This window comes from Acanthochromis polyacanthus, chromosome 7, assembly GCF_021347895.1.
Source record: "Acanthochromis polyacanthus isolate Apoly-LR-REF ecotype Palm Island chromosome 7, KAUST_Apoly_ChrSc, whole genome shotgun sequence".
Lineage (NCBI taxonomy): Eukaryota > Metazoa > Chordata > Actinopteri > Pomacentridae > Acanthochromis > Acanthochromis polyacanthus.
The window spans coordinates 6,501,473-6,518,616 of NC_067119.1; the positions used below are offsets into that span (position 1 = coordinate 6,501,473).

General features: G+C 38.9%; 1 protein-coding gene across 1 annotated transcript in view; it reads left to right on the forward strand.

Annotated features, from left to right (window-relative positions):
- npffr2a (neuropeptide FF receptor 2a) overlaps positions 1-17,144 on the forward strand; it is a 51,112-nt gene that overhangs the window by 23,179 nt on the left and 10,789 nt on the right. Inside the window, exon 3 of the mRNA XM_022202582.2 lies at positions 11,116-11,215. Within this exon, the coding sequence (XP_022058274.1) occupies positions 11,116-11,215 (100 nt within the window). The remainder of the gene's footprint in view (positions 1-11,115; positions 11,216-17,144) is intronic.

Genomic DNA, 17,144 nt, shown 5'->3' on the forward strand with positions numbered 1-17,144 from the left:
AGCAAAGGTTAAGGTTAGGGTTAGTGTTAGGGTCAGGTTTAGGGTCCGTACCTGTAGTACCGATGCTACAGGTCCGTACTGTTAGCGTCTACCGGGAGTCACGTGACCAGATCTCGCGTATCTGATTGGCAAATGGAAAGTACGGTCCGTACCTCTAGCAACTACCTCTCTCTAACCTTGACCATAGCAGAGAGTCCTGGCATATCTGTGGGGTGACTTCAGCTAACAGCTGCAAGGAAATACCTTAGAAAGGGAAAAGAGTATGTTTTCCTTCACAACCACCCTGGACAGGCAGAAATTATGTGTATTTTGTGCAGCAGCAGTAGATGTACACTACCAGTCAAAAGTTTGGACACACCTTCTCCTGCATGGTTTTTATTTGATTATTTTAGATGTTGTAGATTAATAGTGAAGACAACAAAACTAAAAAAGAATGCATATGGAGTCTTCAGTATTAATCCAGTCTGCGCGAATGGGCACAATTTATTACTGGACCGTGGACCAGTAAACAGTAATTTTTTACTGGACCGAAACAGTTTTTTCTGGACCTAATATTTTACGCACAAATGTACCAAAAGTTGATGTATAATTTAATTTTAATAATTGTTATACAAATTTACTACTTTATTAATTATGTCCCAGATACAACACGACGCCATGGGCGAAGAGAAATTACCGTTTTTATATAGAATAAACCATACAAAATTAACTATTGGATAAAGAAAAGCACTCATTTGAGATCAAAACATAAATCATGTACTCTACCATGCTAGAAGTACTATAAATCACAGAGCAGTGTGGCTGGGTCAAGCAGAGCGACCTTGTAGAAGCGAAATGAGGTGTGGTTTATTTATTTTCTGTTTATATCATGCGTTTTTATCGCGTGATATCGCTGTTCACACCCTCTCTGAGGAGCAGCCCTCCCCATCCGGACGGCGGGCCGCTGCGCTGCGCTTGCAGTGTGCTTTGACTTTCGGAGCAAGACAGCGGCGCTTCGTTCCGTTGCGCGATCGCATTATGTGGAACTTCGGGGTTACAGTAAAAAAGTTACACCGGACATGAGACCAGTAATGTAGTAAGTTTTACCGGACTTTTGGTACACAAATCGGATTTGACCGACGTTCCGACGTCATTGGCGCACACTGTTAATCTACAATGTAAAAAATAACACAACAAGCCATTGAATGAGAATGTGTGTCCAAACTTTTGACAGGTAGTGTATATAATGTAGTTGATCATCAGTTTTTTGTGGACAACAATCTCCTTTAGGTGTCTGCACAAGTGTTACCACCAATTTTAGGTGCACCCGATAATTTTTTTGTTCTGCAGCCAGGTTTGAAGTGATATACAGTATTGTAAGCAAGCTAGAAACATGTGTAACTTCGTCTCTCCCCAATGGAAAATGTGTATTTTGCATTGTTCCTTTGCTTAGAAGATGTTTGGGGAGGTTTCTCGAAGCTCGCCATGCTTTTCAGTAATAGCTGATGTATATGTACACAACGATTTTATGACATAACTAGTTTAGAAACTAGTCCTTGTCCAAAAGGTTGCATGTAAGTTTAAATGTGAGACACTTGAAAACTTCTTCACTGAAGAAAAGCGGATGTGCTCTTGAAAATTTGTGTTTTAACACTCTGAAGTCAAATAAGTTTGTGGGCATTGTGGGCTCATTTTTCTCTGGAATATAAAGTCCTGCACCTGTATAAAAACAGCAAAATCATGGCTAAAAGATCAGAGCTCAAACATATATTTTATGCAATAGAACAAAGCTAAAATGCTATAAATCATGAAAAAAAAGAACTAAAGTCAAATTTCCTCATCTATTTCACAAAAAGCAATAAATAAAAAACAAGAAACGACGTGTGTCCACAGGTGTTACCAATGCTGAAAAAATGACGACCCCACATACTAGAGATATTTACTTGAATTTTATTTTGTTTCATTACTTGTCATCTCTCTTTTCTGTGTAAACACAGCCTGTAGTTCTGCTGAAAAAGTCCCTCAATTTTTGTCAAATGATTTTTTATTCCCTGCCGAGTCTTTAATGACTTCACAACTGTGCTGGGGAGCAGAGATTTTTTATTTTTTTGATTTTTACATATTCTGATTGGTAAAAAAAATATATTATTTGTTGGCAATTTTTACATGGAAAAACATGGAACATAGTGATTTTGATGCAATATCACCACTTCCAGATAATGTTTCTTTAATTTTTGGGTGGAACAACCCGTAACAGATGGTTCTAACACTCTCTTCTTCATCTTTTCCCTTTGGTTTTTCCTTTCAGAGGTCACCACAGTGAATCATCTGCTTCTGTCTAATCTTATCCTCTGTATCCTCTTCTCTCACACCAACTAACTTCCTGTCTTCTATCACTACATCCATAAATATCCTCTTTGGTCTTCCTCCAGGTCTCCTGCCTGGCCACTCAAAACTCAGCATCCTTCTACCGATATATTAACTAGCCCTAATCTGTACATGTCCAAACTATCTCAGTCTGGCCTCTCTGACTTTATCTCCAACACGTCTAACATGTGCTGTCTCTCTGATGTCCTCATTCCTGATCCTATCCATCCTGGTCACTGCCAAAGAGAACCTCAACATTTTAATCTCTGCCACTTCCAGCTTTTTCCCCAGAGCTGGTCTCATCACCGTTTTCTACAACTTTCCTTTCATTCTTGCTGATACTCTTAGACCTCTCTGAAAGTTGAAAATCCAGATATTCTCTCTGTTTTTGAAGTTTCTGACTCTGATAAATGGTGTGATTTTGCCATTTTATTTTAAAGATAACAAGCCTTAACTGCTGTGAGATCCATCAAAGGAACATTAAGTCTCTGCAGTCTCAGTATGTTGTGTGGTTGTAGGAGCATTGAAGCAGAAGTTATAGGACGAGGAGTAAGAACATCTTCAGGCATTCCAGTTGACTGCTACTCTTTTGATACACGGAAGTACCACGATTTTTCTTGCCAGAGATCATCCGAATAAACGTACAACAAAGGAATAAGTATCTAGAGTGGGGCGGCATGGCTCAGTGGGTAGAGTGGCCGTCTTGCAACCGAAGGGTTGCCGGTTCGATCCTTGGCCCGTCGTGTTCGAGGTGTCCCTGAGCAAGACACCTAACCCCGAATTGCTCCTGATGGGGTCGTGGTTAGCGCCTTGCATGGCAGCTTCCGCCATCAGTGTGTGAATGTGTGTGTGAATGGGTGAATGTGATGTATCATGTAAAGCGCTTTGGGTACCTTGCAGGTATAGTAAAGCGCTATATAAATACAGACCATTTACCATTTTAGAGAGTGCAGAAGCAGCCAAGGATAAAAAGATGAAACACACCAACACAGACACAATAAGAAAGCCATTTAATGGGTATTTTTCACTACTGGAAGTTCACCAGTTAAGGGTCAATAAATTTCAAATTGGGGCCGAGTGGAAATAACAGAATGTTATGGTTGGGAGGGAAAAAAGAAGGGCCAAGAGGAGTCTCCACACTGCAGTTTGCTAGAAGGCACATGAAAGATTCGGAGAACAGAGAAGAAAATTGAGCTCACTCAGCTGTAACGCCGAGGACTGTGTCAATCCTAAAGTGGGCAGAGCTCCTCACCAGTCTATGAGCATTCCATCAAAGAGCTTAGCGCTGACAGCCTCATGCTGTGTGGTGCTTTTGAGTCGGACGCCGAGAGATTCAGTGACATCTGGGTGACCGATGAATCACACTGCAGCGCCGTTTCTGCACAGGCATACTCTCAGCCGTGTTTTCAGTGATCTGTTGCAACAGACTTTCTACTATTAAAATCAATCCAGCTGTCTACACAGGTGGAGCAGCAGCTTGTATTTTATTCATCCTGTACGTCCGTAGATATAGCCTGAAGTATAATTTTATGCTTCGAGGTTGTTTCTGCCAAATGTGTGTGACCTAGTGCATCCTGCATTCATACAGGATCAAACTGCTGCTACTCACATGCTGCTTATGCTAATTAAGGATGCAACTCGGGATGCAGACAATAATCAGAGATGTTCTAATGAGGTGTATTTGCCCCCTTAATATTAAGTTTTTGCTGGTACAAAGTCCTATGTTTCTGTCACAATACACACTTGAAGTACATTAAGGTTGCTAAAATCAGTTTAGTGGATATACTTGACAACTGAACAGATGTACAATGCATTAGGCAAGGCAAGGGAAATTTATTTGTATGACACCCTTCATGTCCAAGACAATTCAAAATGCTTTACATAAAACAGTAAGAGCATTACAGTGAGATGCAGAAAGTTAAACGATACCGTGCAGATTTCACGCCTAGGCACATGAGAAAATAAAAGCTTTTAACCTGGACTTGAAAGTGTCTACATTTGGTGAAAGTTTAATCTAACTAGCTGACCTGAATCCTTGGACCTAAGAGCCCTGCTAGGTTTATGTTTTATGAACATACCACAGATGCATTCTGGGCCTAAACCGTTATGGGATTTGTAAACGAAGAAGAAAGAAATTCCTTCATCAAGAGCTGTTCTTCAATGCTACTTAAATTTCCATAAACTTTGTTGTAAAGCTGCAGTAGGGCGCCGTCTAAAATGTTCTGTGCAGAGGTTAGGATGTACTGCAGCTCCTGAAGCTCAAAACATTGTGAAAACCTGTATTTTGTACATGCATGACATAAAATGAACTGTAGATTAGAGGTAGTACTTGGTTATCTCTGACTGATTAATACTGTAGTAAGCCAATGAGGCGTCACTCGGATTACAGGAAGTTCATGTTGACAAGCATCATGAGGGTTTAACTAGCAATGGGCACCATGACAAAGACTTGTGTGACACTTAATGTTCTTCAGTTAGCGATGGTGTGCTGATACCAGTCATTTAAAAACTGCCATGACTGATCCCAATCTGTGACATTAGCTCAAGACGTACATAACATATCATCAGATGTGGTCCAAGTATTGAAATAGTAAAGACAATAGATTTCTTATTGATTATTGCTGCATAAACATTGTCTTGCCCATTTCACTTCACCAACTCCTCTCCTATTTTGCAATAAGACATTCGTATTCGATGCCTTTTTCCCCCAATTCAGAGGAGTGATCTGTATGCGGTGGGTGGTATCAGTGCTTGCTGTTTTATATGCTGCAGCTCACAGAGACCCTGCAGTTCTTAGTGACAATGACAGGGAGAAGCAAGCGTTCAGAAGTGTGGCTGCACTTTACTGGAGTCAGTGCTGACAGTGTTTATTGGCACAAGTGCGTCCAGTCTTTTGTATGTAAGAGTGGAAACACAAGCATGAAAACGCATCTTGAAGAGGGAGAAACATGCAATTGTCCAATGCTTGGCTTGTAGATCTCCTCTCATTGCTTTAGGTATATTATGAATGCCAGCAGCACTCGCTTGGGTTTAATTAATCTAATATGAACATGGATGAGTGGTTACAGCTAACAGATAGCGAGGGGATTGTGCACTATGGGGACATTCAAAACTTAATCTCATTAGAAATGTTCAGAAACTCCTGTCTTGCTTCATTTTTCTGGTGGTGTTAGCAGTGGTAGAAGTGCTCTGCATTTTTAAGTAAAACTACCAGAACTGCAGCATAAAAATACGGTCAAAGAAAACATCCTGCATTCAGTTTCTTACTGGAAAGTAAAGATTGGCAAAAACAATACAAGGGTAATTCTGTTCTTAATTTGTTTAATTTTTTCTCTTAAACAACAAAAAGAAAGATACCAGTCAAATAAATAGTATTTGTAAGAGTATAGTACTATTAAAATCCATTTTGTGATATAAGTAGTAAACAGAATGAAGCACACAGATGGTGAAAAGTGCTCACATGCTTCAGTTATCTTTAGTGCCGTTCATCAAAAAATTCAAGTTTTCTGGTACATGTTGGATATAAATATTTCACAATTGGCTTCACAAGACAAAAGGTGAAGTATTTGAAAACTTGTTACCCCTTCAAAAACAGACTCAAGAATAAAGTACAGCACTAAACACACTGCACCTACGCCTTTCACAATTAATACCAAGCACCTGATTGCAATTATTTGAGCTGAGCACAGTCACCTTGCATAAACATTTGAAATATTTTTCCACTGCGATACAAAGACTGAAACTTCTATGGAAACAGCACAACTATGGGTAGAAGTAGAAAGAACTCAAAAATGGCAAAAATCCTAAATAAAGAAAAAAAATACCCGTAGAGCTTCTTTATTTTACAAACATTTTGAATACTTGGAATCAACGTGTACAACATTTTACATCTGATTCCATGTTTCTTCAGCCCAAAACTCCTTGGATTTTTGTCATGTGACTCTTGGTCACAGCAGAACATTGTTACTGTCAGAAGGCTGAAAATCTGACAATTCTTGCAGCCTCTGACTCTAATAAATTGTCATTTTGGTGATAATTTTAAAGGACGATATACCTTTTATAAACCCGTCGGCTAGATTAGGGTTCAGGGGGTAATAGCACCAACTGGGCATCTCTTAGCTTTTAATTTTTGACAGACTGTTTCATTTTGCATCTACTGGCATCAAGGTCATGGATTTAGCTGCAGAACCAAACACCACAGCACCAACATGGGCACATTTTGATTTTAAGCCAATTTACTAACTTGAAAGAGGCAAATTTTTTAACATGCAGAAAAAAAAGCAGGCGTTCAGGAGCACTAAAGTCAGTAATCTAAAACTAATAGAGGCATAACATGAATAGACAATTACATCATCAATTGTAAGTATTTGTACTCTTGACTAAAATTTCATGATTGTAACAGCTTCAGCTGCACCACTAGCCCTGGTGGGGCAAAGAAAACAGAGTATGTTTACTTTCAACAGCCCTGTCCTTCCCTGATGGCTTTTCTCACCACTGCTATCACAGAGAAGAGTGTTCTCCACTGCTGGAGACAAAACATTACCCACAGCAACCCAGCAGACTTTTATCCTTTCCCCTGCCTTTACTCCAGAACACACACACACTGACTTCTGCTTTCAGGCTGACAACATGTAAACTGTGGTGTCATTCAGGAAATGACACTTTAATTTCATAAATAAGCAACAAGGAGGAACGTGGGGTTCATCCAATTTAATGCAGTTGACTCACTGAAAAGGTGAAAATATCTAAAAAGCCTCACATACTCTAATTCCTCTGCTATTTTGAAGTTACTGAGAAAATTACCTTCATCTAGAGCAGTCAGTGAACCCATCAGTTTTGGTTTATTTGCTTCTCAGCAGGTAACAGGAGTTAATGGTTTGACATGCTCAAGTAAGCAGCTCCTCCCAAGTCAAGAACAGTTTCAAATTGCAAATCGATTCTGAATCAAACAGTGAGATTGCCAAAGTTCCCCACCCCTGATGAAACCCAAAGAGAGTGCAGCTAGCCAGAACATTCTGTCTGTCTGCCTGTAAGCACTCTGCTAAGACCGGCCTACAAGCAATCTGCCTTTGTCTCACGGAAAGCTTTCATCTCATGCACCATTAGGATGTTTACAGCACATAATGGTTTGGCTGACGTTTGATTGGGGTACTGTCATCTGCATCAACGCTTACTGGCCCCTCGTGAAACGTCTGAAAGAAGCATCTGAAGGAGAAGATTAAAGGGACAGTGGTCCCACAAGTCTTCTCTGATCAAATAGCTTCATAAGATGTGGTGGGTGAAGGGGCTGCATATTAAAGAGGCAGCTATTGACTTATTTCCCTGTCGATTAAACTAAAATTGAAATGTGACAGAAGTCTTTAAAGTGAGCACAGTTTATTGCTAAAGTCAGGAAAAAATCTGAAATAATCAAATCCTTTTTTAACCCTCTCACTTCGGCAGGTTTGATGGCCATGCTACGCAAAAAGAAGCATAAAAAATCATCTAAAACAGAAGGAATCATCACATTTTCAGTTTTCTAACAACGAATCATGTCGGTTTCACAGCAAAGCCACAAACTTAACACCAGGATGTTTCATCAAAACCACTTTGTTCTACATGTTGCATTTCAAATACTGCCAAAAACAAACCGTTTGTAGTAACCAAAGGCTGTGAAAAACAAAAAATTCTGTGCTCTTCGGTGCAGCCAACAAACCATTGAAGGCTCACCCGTGACCAAGAGTTTCATCACAAAAATTCAAAGATTTTCTGTCTGAACTACACTGTCCAGGCTGTTTTTACACTGAGCAGATGGGAGATGAGGATGGAAACAAATCAGAGAATTAAAATGTCTGTAGCATGTAGTATTTTTTCAGAACTATAACACCTGTTGGCTGTTAAAAAAAAAAGACGTTTTGATTTTCTGCTTTTTCGATTTTTGTAAAGTAATCAAAGAGATTCAACTTTCATGTTTTCTTGTGTATGATATATGGCATTCTAACATAGTTATGCTGCACAAAAGACATTTTTTCTCTGCATTTCTAGCCATAGTTGTGCTGTTTCCATAGAGATGCAGGACTGAACACTGCAGCAGAAAAATGTTAAAAATTTCTAGAGATTATCTCAGGTTTAGAGGACAAAATGCAGCTGAAATGTGTGGCACATTATCCCATAAAACATGACTGGTAATTAGTCAAAATGCAGCTTTTAATCAGTATTTCTATCATACGTATATCTCTATCTCAGTATATATCTATATATTGGTATTAAAACTTGGACTAGACTTCACACATGTATCTATATACATGTGTACAAAAAGTGCTGACAAAGAAAGCACTTAGTTTGTGAGATGTTTTTTGTTATTTAACAGGTCCAGCTGTTTGAATAATGCTTTTTTTTTTTTTTTTTACTGCATATCACCCCGTATAACCTTTAAAGCTTAACACACAAAGGAGTAGCATTAGTTTCACATCATGTCATATTTTGCATGTTTTGTGGATAGAAACAGAATGGCTTCAACTTCCTAAAGAAACAACCTCATCATTTTTATAGAAATTCATATTCTATAGCATACATAGTATATAATAATAATTTCTGTAATAGTAATAGCATCATTGCCGTGAAAGAGACACCTGTGCTGGTTATGTTCCCAGACTTGCAGTTACAGCCGGAGCTTCAGGTCATGGTGATTTGTATTTTCTGCCTACACAGAAGTTGTAATTTTTCAAAGGAAGTCTGGCTCAGAGTGGAGTTTTCTGTTTTTGCGACGGATTAAGAAGCTGACTGCATTATGTTGGAACGCACACAGCTTCTTAATCTGTTCATTTCTTTAAAAACAATGGAAAAACAGAGTAAAAGCGTACATAACAGTAAAAGAAATGACATGAAACGGGAGCTTTCAGTTCGGTTAGTTTCACCGTCCTGCAGTGTAGAAACCGGTTAATCCCACAGAACAAAGACGGACGCTGTAACACTCCCACCTCTACAAGGCTTCTTGTGAAAGGCCGAATGAGCTGAGCTGAAGTTGATGCCAACAAATCGTCTTGTAATTTACATAATTTATAAACAAAATGGTGAATGAAATGCATACTTTAAAATCCATCTCTGGAAACAGACTGTCCTCTAAATGCCTGCGTCAGAATCAGAGATGAAGCTTTTTTTATCGTCACGCTCATTCTGTCAAACATTCAATGCTCCTCTGTTTTTACTGCTGACGGCATGTGTAAAACTGCTGGAAAGCACCTTTAAAATTCCCTCAATTTCTCGCTCCTCCTATTGTGCCTCTTTTTGCAGCAGCAGCCAACGTGTGAGCTGTCGGGTTTAGTTTGTGTCACTCGTACAAACAAGCAGCGTGATTATTTCATCACAATAAGACACCTACACTGTCAGCACCTCTGCTGCGAGTCACCGGCATCACAGATTAAGTGTTGCTAAGGGAGCCATTGAACTCCCTTCGATGTGGCATTGTGGCAAATCCTTTGCAGCTCTTCCTTTGCTCTCATGTGCTGGTGGGTGTGATCTTTTCAGAGGTGCTGCTGAGCCACAGTTCGCTTCTCTCATGCATCGCGTACATTTAGGTCACAGAACCAGGACTTTGTAATGAATTCTCAGTATGTAGTGTTTGTTGCACCACCAAGTTTCTCATGTTTCAACTTTGAAATAATTTATTTAGCAAAATTTGAAGTAAACGAAACTCTTTCAGCAGTAAAATGCAGTTAAATTATTAAAGTAAAAATTCTAATTTGGTCCCTAAAACTGGTAAAATACTAGATTTAACATAATCGGATTATCAATAATGAAGTTTCAGTGTCTTAAAGTTCTGATGCACAAATCTGGTGCCAGTTTTTGAATGTTTTTTCTCTTATTTTTGAGTTTTTTGTTGAGACATTTGATGATTTGAACAAATATTGAAAGAAAGCTAGAGAAAAATCTCTATTTTGTCATTTTTTGTGAAATCTGAAGGAAGTTTCAGTAAAATAATCTGTTATAGCAATAAAATGTAGTTAAAGTATTAAAGTAAAAGTTCTAATTTGGTCCCTAAAACTGTCAAAATATCAGATTTAACATCACTAAAATAATAATAATGAAGTTTCAGTGACTTTAAGCTCTGATGCACAAATCTGGTGTCAGGTTTTGAATGCTTTTCTCTTATTTTTGAGATTTTTGTTGACACATTTGATGATTTGATCAATTGTTGAAACAAAAATAGAGAAAAATCTTTGTCATTTTTGTGTGAAATTTGAGGGAAGTTTCAGTAAAAGAACCTGTTTTAGCTGTAAAATGTAGTTAAAGTATTAAAGTAAAAGTGCTAATTTGATCCCTAAAACTGGTAAAATGCCAGATTTGACATCATTACTATATTAATAATAAAGTTTCTCTAATTCCCAATTTTGTTTGTTGAGGTATCTGATGATTTGAACAACTATTGAAATGAAAATATGGACGAAATCACAATTTGGTGCAAAAATTCCAAAGTTGTAACTCCCAGCCAGGTAGCTGGCAGCCTTCCACCTTGGTTTTGACTTAGGAATAGAAGGACAACTTGCAGAACAGGCTGAATATTATTTTTCATCCTTCAGCAGATGGTATATTTTTCCATCCAGATGGCAAAAAGAGTCATTCGAGGTGACGGTTAATGTTTTCTTTTTTAAGAGAAACTAATGGCTGGCCTCTGTGACCTGAGAGTGAGCTATTACAAGAGTCACAATCTGTGGCTGGAGTTCTGATGTCATCTGTCTCAGTGTGTTATGTCGGCAGTGAATCAGCTGAATACATCTCTCCTGTCAACAGGATGGCCTTTTGGAAGCCTGGTATGCAAAATGAGCGGCATGGTTCAAGGGATCTCCGTGTCAGCATCCGTCTTCACTCTGGTCGCTATTGCCGTCGACAGGTACAGTGATTCTGTTCTCTTATTACTGCATCGACAAATAAAGGCCACATCTCAGAGCATTCTTTATACTTGAAGTGCACTTCAGATGAATCTAAAGGAAACTAGGAATCACTCAGAATGCACTCTAACAAAGGATGCACAGTTCTAGTTATTTATGTGATAAAATATTTCAAACTCAAGGTTCACGCACTCAACTTCTTAATTAATGTCATCATTTGCTTCTTATGAGACTATGTTTAACAAATTACATTTTTTGTGTTTGACGAATTAACTTTTTCATTACAATCAAACATTTTTAAGTAATACTCAATGACTGATAGCATAAATACAAGATTTTAAATTGGATAAAATAAGGTTTCAGTGTTATTTAAACACATTTCTCTATTTGATGTACTTAACTGCCAAAATTATGAACACAAGTTTTTAAATTTGCAAACTTAAAATTGAAATGGTCGGGAAAACCTCGTAGCCTGATCTGAAAATATTTTATCTGTTGCCTCAGAGCAACATGTAATGTAAGGCTGGGTAGATACACTGAAAAATGCATCATCATAAAATGTCAGTGGCCTATTTTAAGGATAAACTATATTATTTGAGATTTAAGCACCGAGTCATGGGGTATAAGGCTTTACGTTTGTTCATGCATCTTAAGTCTGTGTCTTTGTCATGTGGCAGTTTAATGGCAGTTTGCAGCTAAAGAATTTTAAGTAAAATATTAAATGTATTTAATTTGTATAACCACTAAGTTAGTGCGCTCTTTGTGTGTTGCACTGGGCCAATGGCTGCACATGCGTTAATACGACAACTATGACCGTGAACATCAAACACACACAGCCTTTACTTTATCCATAATTTTTCCATCCATTGTGTTGATTTTAATTGCTTCCTTACATAATCCATTCAGAAAGGGTACTTTAACCTTCTGTTAGTAAAGTTAGTAACTCTGTTTGGACAATGAGAACTTAGAAATATAAATTAACCAAATTATCCTTTACCGTGTCAGAACAGTAGTCTGACCTCCAAATAAAATGTACAGGCTTATCAAGTGAAAAAACCTTAGAATGTTTTCCTCCTGGCTCAACTTCTTCTTTTAAATCCAACTTCTATCTGAATCACATACATACATTATTTCTTTATTAAAGGAAGTAACCAAGTTACTGAGAAACTGCAATAATGTCTGACCTCACAATGTACAAGCAGTTGCAATTGATGTTTCTTATTCCACCAAGGAACATCGCAGAGTTATGTGAAAATCAGCGCCTGTCTGTCTGTGAGCAACATCACTCAAAAACAGACCAACAGATGTGGCTGAAATTTTCAGGGAAGGTCAGAAATGAAACAAGGACCAACTGATTAGATTCTAGCAGTGATGCAGCTTATAGTCTGGATCCACAGATTAGTTAAAGATTTCTGTATCATTGTGAGATAACGGCACGACATCACTGTAACCATGACAACAAGTGAACACTACATCAGCTGCCTGCTGATGATCACATGATTGTGATCCTACTACAAATCCGGACTTATCCGTCAGAAATGATACAAGGAACAAATGATTAAAATATGTTTCTGAGTCCCATCACTTCCCACCGCCTGCTACATATTTAGGTCACGTGATTCAGTATCCGTACATAACGTACACATGCATAACACACGCGTGTGCACAGTGCAAGGTCGTTTTTTTATTAACCCCTTAACGCCTGAATTTATTTGCAATTAAATAAATAACATTTTGGTGTATTTTTGCTTTCCAGCCGATGCTAAAATAAGTGGAGATTCTTAATTTATCTATTACACATAGAACATAGATATATAATAACACTTCAGAGTGTTTTTTTAATTTAATATGTGAAAAATTACGTGATAATTAGGTCTCACTCCGACCAGTCCTACGAGACACCAGTACTTGGAAAAGGTTCCGAGGTACGTATTGAATAGGAACCGGTGTTGGGGGAATGAATACGCAATTTCGGCTGCAGTCTGAATGAAAGTGGTATGTTGTGAAATCGTGACAACGGGCATCAAGGGGTTAAAGATTTAATTCGTTGGAAACACATCCAGGGCATAACTGTTTGAATCTGCAGCTCAACTTGCACCTCTTCAGCGGTTTACAGTCTGATTAGCCATTCAGACACACTGCTTGGATTTATTCCCAGTATTGTTTTGGGCCTCTGCAGGAAACAAAAAAGCTCTAAAAACCCCACTCTACCCTACCTGCTTGGCACCAAACCAAACAGAGTTACTAAATAGATGGTGAACAGTGTGGAGCATAAATACTGAATTACATGCATATGGTGGCCAGAGGCACATCTCCACATGACTGACACTGTTGTTCTGCAACAGCTGCATATGTAAATAAGAAACCTCTTGCTAACAAGCTTCACATTAAGGAGCCGATGATAATTTGCTCTCAACAGTCCCACAAACACACATCCAGCAGACTTGGAGGGTGTAACGCAGGACATGAAGGTGACAACAGCTCTTCAAGCTGTGAAAATGACAGCGCTGTGTTTTATCATGGCTTATTCTCCAGACACTAGGCGTGCAGTGATGTCGCTGTCACCGTCTGACATCACTGGAGGGCTTCTACGCCGCTGGAAGACAGATGGTGTTTGAAACACTCTGACATTCAAATTTCAAAGTCACCGTATGTACCTGTCAACCATGTTATTAGATTTGAACGGGTAAAGAGACAAAGAGTCCTCTAGGGTGACCGTTTGGAGCACTTGTACTGAAATAGAGCCCAGTCATTTCATAGTCTTAATCTCTGTATCTATTCCTGTGTGGCCCTTCTGTTTTCACACCATTATCCATCACATCTTCTTCCTCCAGTCATACATTTAACCCCTAAAAACATATGTGTACAAAAGTTACATATTCAGAGAACTGTCCACTGAAAATAATCCCTTCTTACCATTGCTTCCTCTATAATGTCCAGATCTACATCGTCCCTGCCTTTCTATCACCCATACTTCCACTGTCCTGCTGAAGGTCAAGCACAAAAGCTCAACAACTACGATGCTGTTCAAATGCTGAAAAAACCCTCTAGGCTACAAAATGACAAGCTGAAGTGTTGGAGCAATTCATTCATACAAGTTGACCTGGAAACCGCCTCACAAAAAGAATAACCATACAGAAAGCCCTGCCATGCAAGGATTGGTTCCTTAAGTTTGTTGCCAGGGATGTTAACTATGAATTGTGAAAAGTGAATGTTTGCCACTAATAGCGTAATAAAACATGCATTAACCGATAAGGCAGAAAACCAAGACATGCATGTCAGAAAATGTGCTATAGGTCAGCTGTAGTGCCTGGTTGTGCCACCACTCTCACTGTTTAATACAGCAGTGCCCCGAGGAGGCAATTACTCACACTATGGGCTGATCAGGCCAGCAAGCAGAGAGCAGTGAGGGTGTTAGGTAGCAAAGAGGCACTATGACAAAGCTTTCTGTGACAGTTACTGCCTACCTGTCTAAATGACTGTTAAAATGAGCTGTAAGCTACAAGGCTAGTGTTCAGTGTAGTGTCTGTAACCAAGCTGTAGTAGTGGCTTAGATCACGTTTGTTGGCAAAATCTGGAACAGTGTTTGTTGCACTCAATTCGTGTCGTTGATGAATTGATTATTAATGATGCTGGTTAAGAAAACTGTTCAAAATCTGCATCCCCATTTGTTACTAATGAAGGCATGGAAGTGTGAATCTGTGTTAGAGAATGATGTGTCCTCTGTCATAAAAACACCATATGGACGTGATAACAAGGTAACATTCGTTAATGATTGTCATCACAGGGGGTCTTTAAAACGCCACCTGCAGTCATTCAGAAACTGTTGATAGGAAACATCTGCATTCCTCTGCTTTCAGTGATCATATGGTTTTTTTCACAGCAACATCTCAAGTTGCTCTACCTCCTGCTGAGCACAGGGGCGTCTTTTTCTAGGTCGTAATCATTTCTCTGCAAGGCTTTGAACTGAGCTACAGGGAAAAAGCACCAAATCTTAACAAGCATTTTTTTCTGTGACCGACATTACAGCAATTATTTGGCAGGGGGGAAACCGTGATGGTGTCTGAATTAGGGAAGAAAAGAGGTCAGTATAGCGCTGCAAAACTCCAGGAGACACAAATGTGCAGCCTGTCCTAATTCATGAGGCATTAAAAACAGAAGTTTTGTCAGAGCTGCTTGCGTCTCAAAGCTAAGATCCTCCTAGGCATGTGGTTATATTCAATGCCATTTGACATGTAGGAATTTTTCCAGTTTAAAAGACTCTCATAAGGAAACTGAAGGCAAGATTTAAAGTCACAGAACTTTCACGCCACAGACTGAAGTTCAGGTGTTGTTGGACCAGTGTTTTTTACATTTTGCTTTGTTTTGTGACTTCACTTTTGTTTTCAGTTGCTGTGAGGTGGTTGTTGTTGTCGGGTTTAGGATCAAAATTCACCCTTTCACAACATTAACTGCATAGGCTAACATTTCCACGCCTGAAAAAGAGTGGGTAGCAGCACAAAACATTTGGCTACAGCCTAATGGCATCTATTTCTGACATTCACTGATTTTTATCGGTCCATCAGACAGCGCTGAACATTGAAAAATGATAGTTTAGGGTACCTAGTGTGTTCTAAATGTGGCTACAAAAGATCCTAATAGTGTGTAACTCATGAATGTTTGTACAGTGAACTCAAAATAAAGGGATTCATATTTTATCAATATTTCTAATATTTTATTTCTTGACAACATTTGTTCCATATTTGGTTTTTGATTGTAAATGACTGCGGTATCATTGAAATAAGCATAGAACTGTACTTACACTTGCAGTATATTTACTTCTATATACGTGGCAAAGCATGAGCCAGTCTGTGAGACATCTTAGCTGGTGAGAAACGAGCTGAGATGAGAAAAGACTCGGCAGAAGGAGGCCAGGATCGCTAACTGAAGTCTTGGCTTTTGAAAACATCAAAAAAAGAAGACTGGACTGGTGGGTCACTGATGTGTTTAGTCATATCTTCTCTCAGTACGGTACAGTGACAGAAATAAGTTCAGAAAGCAAATTAGCCACCGCAGCAGCAGAGCCCAGTTGACACTCTCACTTGAATGCGGCTGTCATCCACACGCTGCTGCTGGCAGGACTGTCAGAGAATGCACACTGCTGTCCATACAGATAAAAATATCCTCTGTGATATGTACAGACAGGAGAGAGCTCACCCAAATAAGCTGATTTATGATTATCAAAATGGGTACTCAACGAGTTTAGTTTTTTTGTTTCAAAGCTCACGAAGCTAGCAGGCAAAATTGCACAGAATTTCAAACGCACAGCCCTTACAAATCTCCAGAGCTCTGTGAGTGATAATAAATATATAAAAGCAGCGGTGCTATGAAAGGTACAGAGACAGCCTTTGTGCAGAGTTCGGTAGGGACATTATGTACCTTTTATTAACAGACGACCATGTACTCGTCAATCATTAAATATAATAAGGGAAGCTAGTTAGTTATGCTCCTATTGAAATTTGTGAATAATACAGACTGCCCTACACAGCAGGAGAAAAAGAGAATGGCAGGAAAATCAGGGGGCGTAACCGAACATTAGTGACAGCAGCAGTTGTAATGTTTGAAATTCTAAAGTCATACATACATTTCTGTTTTTCCCATACGCACCTTTTATAAGCTCCTGACAGCAGCACTGTGGTTGCATTTGTGCTCTGGCAGGTTTATCATTTCAGAGTCCACACTGTGATGTGTGTTTGCATATCAGTCACATCTCAAGTAATACAATTCTACATAAACACATGTTGCAGCTGTTTTGCTGCTTTATGTGAAAAGAAAAGTCACCCGGTTGTCATTTTTCATTACTATTCCACATGAGAAATCACTCCTATACATGTAGATACAGAGTGTTTTTAACTTTACATGCAAAAGACTGGCCTTTAGTTTTAGCTGTGA